The following is a 9962-nucleotide window of genomic DNA, read 5'->3' on the forward strand; positions in this document are numbered from 1 at the left end:
CCCCCCCCCCCCCCCCCCCCCCCCCCCCCCCCCCCCCCCTTCTCTGCCGCCCACGTCGCCCCCTTCCCCCTTATTTTAGCATTTAATTCCTCAATGATTTCTTATTTATTTTTAATTATCGTGTTGCTCCAAAATACAACAATTTTATTATTTATTTTTATTTTCTCATGTGACAAATGATTCATTCAATACTTAATTAACTAAACATACATATAACCTTAATAATTAGGGTCTTACGTTACAAAGTCACATATTTAGCAGATACAATAATTAAAGCCATGTTTTTTTTTTAATGCTAAAAATAGTTATTTGAAAAAGTTAAGAATAAAAATGATTTTCAAACTTTTATCCTAAAGCATGTTGCTTTCTATCCTCTCCATTTTGTTCCCAGTATATATTTTATTGATTTTTATTAATTTTTTATTTTATTATATATTTTTATATTAAAAAATATAGAAAATATATAATATCTAATCCAATAATAAACGGAAATTCTTTATTAAAAATTTAATGAGACGTTAAAATGATGACATGAGTGGATTAAGTTAAAACATAATTTTTTTTTAATTTTATGAACCCTTATTTCTTTTGTCGAAATTATTATTACTATTATAGAATATATCCCACCGAATACATAATTAAATTGGTTTGTAAAATCCTCTAAAATCAAACTATTCTTAAATTAATAAAATTGATTCTAATTATATTTTTTCAATCTCAACGAGGAAATAATAATAGGTTATTATGATTTCAAAAAAGTGACTATGGTGAAATTGGTAGACATGTTGCTCTTAGAAAGCAGCGTTAGAGCATCTTGGTTCAAATTTGAGTAGCAACATGCCATTTTATATTATAAAACAAGTTTTTCACGCCCCGATATTAATTAAATTGAGGGACATTTTTAAATTATATATATATATATAAAAAAATTGATTAATTCCCCAGTAACATTTTTTTATCTGAGTTAAAGGACCTTTTTAAATTATATAATATATATAAATCATTTTTTATCTGAGTTAAGGGACCCTTTTAAATTATATAATATATATAAAAATTGATTGGTTTTGAGTTAACTTGATCTAATTCGTTAGTTTCCCTGAAATGTTTTTTTTGTCAGAGTTGACTTAACATTTTTTTTATCTGAGTTAAGGGACCTTTTTAAATTATATAATATATATAAAAATTGATTGGTTTTGAGTTAACTTGACCTAATTGGTTAGTTTCCCTGAAATATTTTTTTTTGTCAGAGTTAACTTAACATTTTTTTTATCTGAGTTAAGGGACCTTTTTAAATTATATAATATATATAAAAATTGATTGGTTTTGAGTTAACTTGACCAATTAAAAATTAGGGCTCAGTTCATAGCCTAATTGGTTAGTTTTCCTAAAATATTTTTTTTTTTGTCAAAGTTAACTTGATCAATTAAATTTTTTTTTGTGAGTTAAGGGACCTTTTAAAATTATATATATAAATTGATTGGTGGTTAGTTAACTTGACCAATTAAAAATTAGGGTTCAATTCATAGCCTAATTGGTTCATTTCTCTAGAACAATTTTTTTTGCCTTGACCAATTAAAAATTAGAGTTCATAGCCTAGCCCTAACGTATTTTCAAAATTGTATAAAATTTTAAATAATTTAAACAACAAATAAATCGACAACTGGGTCGGGTTATGAGTTTTGTTTTGGTTATTGTGAGTAACAATTGCTTTCAATCAATTATTGAATGAAAACCTAATTCCAAGTAAGGTTCTTATCCAAATGGGATGAGGGGAATTTTTCCCTCGAAAATATTAAATGCTTTTATATACGTCCAAATTTGCATGGTAACGCTAAACTGCACGGCCTTCCAAAATCTTAAATGAATTTTCAGAAAGACAAAATTTTTAATTAAAGTTAATAATAAAATACTTTACGTATAAATACATGGATATCGCCTTCAGTAGCGCGAAGTTTGCGGACTTGCATCAACTCACGCGCTCGAGTACGAAACATTGGTACTCGCCCACAGATGGATCATATGTTTAGGCAGAGGTGACTACGGTTGCTCAAACTTCGGGCGTATAGGAAAGCGCCACGTGTTTTTCCTTAGTCGACTTGTCGTTCTCTTTCTTTCTCATGGTCATGGGGATCTTAAAACTTTTGGATATTGGCATTGATCCGAGTGATAAATGGTAACTGCTAACCCAACCCACCGTGCCAACCAATATTCCTCCACCTTTTCCTTTCCCCATGTCTTTAAACTTGCACACCACATGCTCGATAAAATGCCCGACTGAAAAAAAGTAGAACCCAACCAATTTGAAACTGAACAACAACTCTACTGCTGCTGTTGTGAGATTGGTAAATTTGTTTATTCTGCTACTCAGCTGAAACCCACATGGAACGCTATGAGATACTCAAGGATATTGGGTCTGGGAATTTTGGTGTTGCTAAACTTGTGAGAGATAAGTGGAGTGGCGAGCTTTATGCTGTCAAGTATATTGAGAGGGGCCACAAGGTACTGTTCTATCATCTTCATAACTTCAATCCCTGTTCATCCCACAACTTTCCCAATTGGTTTACAACATCTGCTTCTTGATTTGTGCTCTGTAATATGTCGGTGAAGTTTATATTGATTGTCGGTTTCTTGCAGATCGATGAGCATGTTCAGCGGGAGATTGTGAATCACAGGTCTTTGAAGCATCCAAATATCATAAGATTTAAGGAGGTATTTGATTTCAAGCTGTGAAATTAGTTTTTGATGATTGTTCAATTTCTGCATTGTATGACTACTGTCTACCTTATTTTATCAAGTATCGATGATGTCGAAAGGGCTTTTGAAGCTTACTCTGCTACAGCGGACCAAGTACTAGACTGTGGCATTTTGTTTATAAAACACGTTTTGTTTTATACAGGTCCTACTCACTCCCACCCACCTGGCAATAGTCATGGAATATGCAGCTGGGGGAGAATTATTTGAAAGAATATGTAATGCCGGAAGATTCAGTGAAGATGAGGTAAATTAGGTTGCTACTTGACTATTAAACTTGTGATGATTTGGTAAATTGATGAGAAACTGAATTGCAATGAATTCTCTTGGATGGCTTTGCAGAAAATTGTCTGTTGGTTAGCCTAATCTGTCCCTAATTTGCATAAAAAACTGGATTCTTTACCTAAATGTTCTGTTTGTTCTTCGTTTCTTTGGTGAATCTGTACAGGCCAGGTATTTTTTTCAGCAGCTGATTTCAGGAGTCAGCTACTGCCACTCAATGGTACTGACTTGCTTGCTTTCTGATGTTTAAATGGTCATTTCAGGCTGATTTTCCATTCTTCTTCTCTTCCTCTTGATTTGCAGCAAATTTGCCACAGGGATCTTAAGCTAGAGAATACCCTTTTGGATGGAAGCTCAGCCCCGCGTCTTAAAATTTGTGACTTCGGCTATTCAAAAGTATGGATTTCATAAGTCCAATTATCCCAAATTTAGATTGTTTATGTTTCTAACAGGTTGGTTTCACTTTATAGTCATCAGTGCTGCATTCCCAACCGAAATCTACTGTTGGAACCCCAGCTTACATTGCACCAGAAGTTCTGTCTAGAAGAGAATACGACGGGAAGGTAGTGCCGGGTCGACCGCCCCGTCCCGGTCGACCACCCCTTGTCTTCTTCTACACCAGCAATTTCTGATGTCCTTTACTTTGTGAGTTGCAGATTGCTGATGTTTGGTCTTGTGGGGTTACTTTATATGTGATGCTGGTTGGAGCTTATCCATTTGAAGATCCTGAAAACCCAAAGAACTTCAGAAAGACACTCCAAGTAAGTCATTGCCTTTTCTTTTAATCCGTTAAGCTCTTCCAGTTACTTTACAATGAGTGTTAACAAGCAATATGTTATTCGTTTACACCCAGAGGATTATTAATGTCCATTACTCAATACCACACTTTGTTAGCATTTCAATGGAATGCAAGCATCTTCTATCTCGAATATTTGTAGCCGATCCAGAAACGGTATTCGAACTCGTGCCCTGTTCTAATTCTACCATCTTAACAGCATTTACAAGCATTGTAACTGACTGTGCAATGTTTGCAGAGAATAACAATTCCAGAAATCAAGAAGCACCCATGGTTCTTGAGCAACTTGCCTGTTGAGTTCACAGATGAAGCGTTGTTGGGAGGAATGCGGAGTAATACAGAAGGTGATGCGTTGCAGAGCATTGAGGAGATCCTGTCGACAGTTCAAGAGGCTAGAAAGGCAGGAGAGGGGCTGGTAGTTGGCGGGCAAGGACAGTTTGTTGGGGGCAGCTTGGACTTGGATGAACTGGACACGGATCTTGACATTGATGATTTGGAGGTGAGTGGTGATTTTGTTTGTTCCATGGAGTGCTAGTCCTTGTCAAGTAGGCCAAGTTTGGCCAAAGAAATAAAAATGGAATTTATGGTTGAGTTGGGGAATCAAATTCTGTGTTATTTAGTGGGATGATGATGATGATGTGTAGGGTATTGCTGTTCGTTCAAGGTTTCTATGTTTGTCTCTTTGTGCAGAGTCCATTACAAACACTGTAAATTCCAGCAGCTATAATAACAATAACAACCCAGTTTTTTTTTTTTTTTCTTCCTATAGTTTACGTGGAACTGTAAACTGAGATATTACAGTGATCATTTTATCTTCACGATTTTAAAACGCATTTACTATGAAATTTATCATATATGTTTTGTTCTTCCCTCCAATCGATGTGACAATTCATCCCTTGGAAGTCCAACAACCAGACTTTTTCTGGAGTTCATACTTTGGGGCTTTATATTCATAAGAATGTCATGCTTGCTTTTGGCACTCCAAATAAACAAATCTTAATTGAACTCATATTTGCTCAATGCATTCAATGCTCATCGTAAAACTTCATATGGGTTCGATGTTCATCGTAAAACTTCACATGGGTTCGATGTACTTTTATCCAATGCTGGTCGGAGCATATGGTTGCCAAGTTAGTTAAATGCTGTTAATGAGAATAGTAATTCACTATTCTTAACAATAGGGCCTGGAGACTTCTTGGTTCGTCATGCTATTGCTTTAGGTTTACATACAACTACATTGATCTTAGTAAAAAGTGCGGTCGTTGGGATACCACTTTTTGTATGACTCTAATACCAATCATAAGGACTTAGATTTTTTTTTTTTTTTTTTTATAGAGAAAATTAATCCTAATAAACGTTGAAATTCTTGAAATTATAAATTAAATGGTATTTTTTAATAGAAATATCTAATAATAGTAACCAAAACTACTAATTATATAGTCTCAATAATATAGACCAAGTCTAAATAAATGAATATCACCCACTTAATTAATAATACAACTACCAATTTTATATTGTATGGTTACAATTAGTGACAATGATTTAACAAATTAAACAAATAAAGAAGAGACCGTTTCAAACAAATACATAAGCTTTAACTTTATAATTAAAAAAAAAAAAAATAGAACTTATCTAACCCACCATGCTTCAAATTTAATAGATTAATTAATAATGGACCAAAGCCCATAAAAATCAACACGATTCCTGTAGGCCCATATAACCAGAAATGCGAGTGGCCCAATCAAATAGGTCAGGCCCATTGAATGGCGGTTTACGAAGGCCCATTAGTGTTAAGCCCTCAGGCCTCAAATGGGCAGTTAGAAATCCAAACCGGCTGAAAACTACCTGGTAAAGTGGGTAGAAAACATCGGAGGCGGGACTAAAACCCCAAATCGCAGCCTCCCCGCCGGTTTCATAATTTATGAACGTGTACGCTTGCAGCTGAATTGAGCGAGGTTTATTGAACATGGGAGGCAAGGGGAGGGGCGGTAGAGCTCGTACTCAGAGAAAGCATTTTCGAGAGAGCAGAGAGAACGTTTGGAAGCGTCCAAAACCCGATCCTAACTCTGCCAATGGCAACAAGGATGGCAATGGCAATCACTGGGAGCCTTTCGAATCTCAAAGTCATGCGTTCAATGAGTACTACAAGGTTTTTGTTTATTGAACTCTTTCTTCAGTTCTTTTTGTATTTCTCTTTGTCAACAGAACAGTGTTTTATGAGTTCGATGGATGGTGAGCTTTTTTTGCTGGTTTGGTGTCTAGAATTTCTGACTTTTATGCCAATACGTTTACGACAGCGTAAGTTTGTTTGAGCTTTCTAACTACGATTTTGGAAAATTGTAGGAGCAAGGCATAGTTACTGCGGAAGAATGGGATACGTTTATTGAGTTTCTTCGTAAGCCATTGCCCGCTGCTTTTAGGATCAATTCTAGGTATCAGTTACCATTTCCATTATTAATTACCCCTCTCACTCTCTCTCTCTATCCAAAAAAAGAAAAAAGATATGAACAATGAAAAGAAAATACCGCTTCGCCAGGATGTCATAATCTTCGTGGTGTACCGTATGCACGTTATCCTATTGTATGCAGCCCACGTGTTTTTTTTTTCCCTTTAGTTTTTATAAACCATTTACATATATTCCGAATTACATGAACTCCATTGCTTCTTCTAATCATCTGTTTTGTTCCGTTAACGTTGCATCTTAGTACTATTGCTGTCGTTATCATTAGCATTTGAATTTTACAGTGGACAGTTCTGTGGGGAAATACGAGCCCAGTTACAAAACGACTTCACGAAATCTCTTCAAGCTGAGGTGGACACTGTGAACATTGTTGTTTTTAAATAGGAATGTGACCCAAAATTTATTATCGATCCATATTTGTTCATTTCCTTCTCTATCCTGTTCAGGTTACTGATGGTGATGAAGCTGAGGCTATTAGACCATTGCCTTGGTACCCTGACAATCTTGCGTGGCATTCAAATTTTTCAAGAATGCAACTACGGAAGAATCAAGCTCTCGAGAGGTAATATTGTATTTTCTTGAGCACTTGAAAGGTAAATTGTTGTACTTTATGGTCACTATTATTTTCTTGATTAGCAATGTAAATTATTTCAATATAATGAATGCATGGATGTTTAGCAATCTAGATTTCCAAGGTCTCGTTTGATACCATTTGGTTTTTAATTTTTGGTATTTTAAAATTAATCTTATAAATACTAGTTCACTTATAAGTTTCATTTTTTTCGTTATCTACTTCCTAAAAATGTTTTAAAAATTCAAGCCAGATTTTGAAAAACTAAAAAAACTTGTTTTTGTTTTTAGAATTTAGCTGATAATCCAAACATTTCTTTAAGAGAGGTGAAAACCATAGGATAGAAATTACGAGGAAACAAGCATAATCTTCAAAAATAGAAAACTAAAAAACAAAATCATTATTAATTAGGGCCTGAACTTTTAATAATTGTATATGCATTATTTTGATATTGGATGTTCAACAATCTGTTCATGAGAAAGTGTATTTTGGTATCGAGAACTTAGAAGCAAGTTTGTCTTTACCTACTATATCTTTAATGGTGCTGCACTTTAATCTACAAAAATTTCCTAATGTAACAACGGATCAATTTGAATCACGCTGCCAAATGCTACGTGCTTTTTACTGTTTCTACTTTTCGCAGTTTTCATGAATTCTTGAAGCTAGAAAATGAAATTGGGAACATTACAAGGCAGGAGGCTGTCAGCATGGTATGCAAGACATCTACACATTTATAAGACACCTACTGATTACTTGATATATCAATTGAGAATATTATCGTAACATTTAATTGTCATTTATATCTCATATACATTCTTATCAATTTGGGGCTTATGGCACAGGTACCTCCTCTTTTTCTGGATGTACATCCAAATCACTATGTACTTGACAGTAAGAAATTTATGCTGATTTAAACGACCATCTTATTTTTTATTTATTTATTGTATGGTCTCAACTTTATATAGTTCATGCATATTATCTCTAACTGTTTTTTTTTTTTTTTTTTTTTTTTTTTTTTTTTTTTTTTTTTTTTTTTTTTTNTTTTTTTTTTTTTTTTTTTTTTTTTTTTTTTTTTTTTTTTTTTTTTTTTTTTGCTTATTACTCAGTGTGTGCTGCTCCAGGCTCCAAAACATTTCAATTACTTGAGATCATACACCAATCCAGCAAACCTGGAGATCTACCTGACGGATTGGTGTGCCTTCTTTTATTTGTATACTCTTCTCCATAAGTTTCTGTCCGGAAACTTTTTTTTTTCTGCCTATGAAGTAGTAGAGTGCTTGCAACCCTTTTCATTTGTTTGGTTGCTTGTCTTTATATTTCATATTTATCCTACTTTCTCGTGCTATTGATTCTTTATGAAAAATTGATTCGTTAGTCATCTTGATTAGGTAGTGGCAAATGATTTAGATGTTCAAAGATGTAACCTTCTCATCCACCAAACTAAAAGAATGTGCACTGCCAACCTTATTGTTACAAATCATGAAGCACAACATTTTCCTGGCTGTCGAGCAAATACCAATTTCTTCAGTGCATCTACAGCAGGGAATGAACTAAAACCTCGTAGCACTCAACTTACATTTGATCGTGTTTTATGTGATGTTCCCTGTAGCGGAGATGGTACACTTCGCAAGGCTCCAGATATATGGAGGAAATGGTAGCCTTAAGAACTTCTTGCTTCTTGTCCTGTGATTTCTCATCATTTGGTCTTATTGGTATTTCTAGATGGTGGTTAAATTTTTTTATTGCTTTCAGGAATTCTGGGATGGGTAATGGTTTACATGGCTTGCAAGTGCAGATAGGCATGCGAGGTACCCATCTTCAACTTTGAATTGCAAAATCTATGATACTGATTATAGCTGCCATGAATTTCCCATTTATCTTCACTAGGCCACCAATACGATTTTATTTATTTGTTTATTTATTCTTCTTATTATTATTTTTGCTTCAGATTAATGGAAAACCAAAATGTTTTCATCAATTCTTGTAGGTGCCTCTTTACTTAAAGTTGGTGGAAGAATGGTTTACTCAACTTGCTCAATGAATCCCGTTGAAAACGAGGCTGTTGTTGCAGAGGTAATGTATAAGCTTTCTGGACCTAAATAAAAGACACCCAATGAGATGCATCAAGGCCTCTCGGTCTTTGTAAGTAGCTCTTTTGGTGGGGTGGGGGGTTCTCTTCCCCCAGCCCGTAGGTTGTCTTTCCTTTCTTTCCTTTTGAATATTTTGGGATGGTTTCTTATAAAAAAAGCTAGTGCTAGGTCCAGGACAATAAGAAAATTACCTATATTGACAAGATTTATTGCACTCTTTTTTAGTTTTTATATTATATATATATTTTTTTATCAATGAGCGAAGCTTATTCTCCAAAAGTTTAATTGTTCTCTTTCTATTTCTTGCTCTGGTGGCCAAGCATGTACATATCAGCTTATTAAAGCCGTCCCTTCTTTTCATCGATTTGTCTGGTTGCAGCTTTTGCGAAAATCTGGAGGCTCTCTTGAACTCGTTGATGTCTCAAATGAACTTCCACAACTTGTTCGTCGGCCTGGTCTTAAGAAATGGAAGGTGAGTTCTTATTTTCTCGGTATTTCTTTTAAGATTGAAAGTTATTATAGTCTATAAGATGCAATTTTTCTTGTTTTATAGTTTACATTTTGAATTAAATAATTTTTTATCTGTCATTTTGGGCTGTTTGGGTATATTTTTAGAAATTGTTTTTAAAACTGTTTGATGCTTGTCTATTCAAATTGTCCTAGAATTTTTTTGCTTTATTTATTATTATTATTATTATTTTCATGTGTTAATTTAAAAACGCAGCACAAAAGTTGATAATTATTATGAAGCATCTGTAGTTCAAATTTGAAATGATTAACAGCCAACTTGAATGAGAGGTGGGACTTCATGCTCCTTCGTTCTTTAGGTTGTTTTATTGGTCAACTTATTCCTTGAATGAAAAGTCCCGATTTGTTCTTATCCATCCCCCCCCCCCCCCCCCCCCCCCCCCCCCCCCCCCCCCCCCCCCCCCCCCCCCCCCCCCCCCCCCCCCCCCCCCCCCCCCCCCCCCCCCCCCCCCCCCCCCCCCCCCCCCCCCCCCCCCCCCCCCC

General features: G+C 35.1%; 2 protein-coding genes across 2 annotated transcripts in view; both read left to right on the plus strand.

The window, feature by feature from the left end:
* Positions 1 to 2143: 2143 nt before the first annotated feature.
* Positions 2144 to 4586, plus strand: LOC111463081 (serine/threonine-protein kinase SAPK2-like). Its single transcript, XM_023106892.1, has 9 exons — positions 2144 to 2499; positions 2635 to 2709; positions 2897 to 2998; positions 3200 to 3253; positions 3337 to 3429; positions 3504 to 3596; positions 3690 to 3794; positions 3887 to 3985; positions 4068 to 4586. Exons 1-9 carry the CDS (start codon positions 2380 to 2382, stop codon positions 4362 to 4364), a joined length of 1038 nt encoding a protein of 345 aa, XP_022962660.1. The 5' UTR covers positions 2144 to 2379; the 3' UTR covers positions 4365 to 4586.
* A 987-nt stretch (positions 4587 to 5573) lies between these two features.
* The window catches only part of LOC111463320 (tRNA (cytosine(34)-C(5))-methyltransferase-like), a 7355-nt gene continuing 2966 nt past the window's right edge, over positions 5574 to 9962 (plus strand). The window contains exons 1-11 of the mRNA XM_023107202.1: positions 5574 to 5978; positions 6173 to 6261; positions 6575 to 6641; positions 6737 to 6852; positions 7505 to 7571; positions 7704 to 7752; positions 7968 to 8053; positions 8250 to 8515; positions 8614 to 8669; positions 8849 to 8934; positions 9331 to 9423. Coding sequence (XP_022962970.1) covers positions 5796 to 5978; positions 6173 to 6261; positions 6575 to 6641; positions 6737 to 6852; positions 7505 to 7571; positions 7704 to 7752; positions 7968 to 8053; positions 8250 to 8515; positions 8614 to 8669; positions 8849 to 8934; positions 9331 to 9423 — 1158 coding nt within the window. The 5' untranslated portion in view covers positions 5574 to 5795. The remainder of the gene's footprint in view (positions 5979 to 6172; positions 6262 to 6574; positions 6642 to 6736; positions 6853 to 7504; positions 7572 to 7703; positions 7753 to 7967; positions 8054 to 8249; positions 8516 to 8613; positions 8670 to 8848; positions 8935 to 9330; positions 9424 to 9962) is intronic.

The sequence above is a fragment of the Cucurbita moschata genome, unplaced genomic scaffold, assembly GCF_002738365.1.
Source record: "Cucurbita moschata cultivar Rifu unplaced genomic scaffold, Cmos_1.0 Cmo_Scf00028, whole genome shotgun sequence".
Taxonomy (NCBI): domain Eukaryota; kingdom Viridiplantae; phylum Streptophyta; class Magnoliopsida; order Cucurbitales; family Cucurbitaceae; genus Cucurbita; species Cucurbita moschata.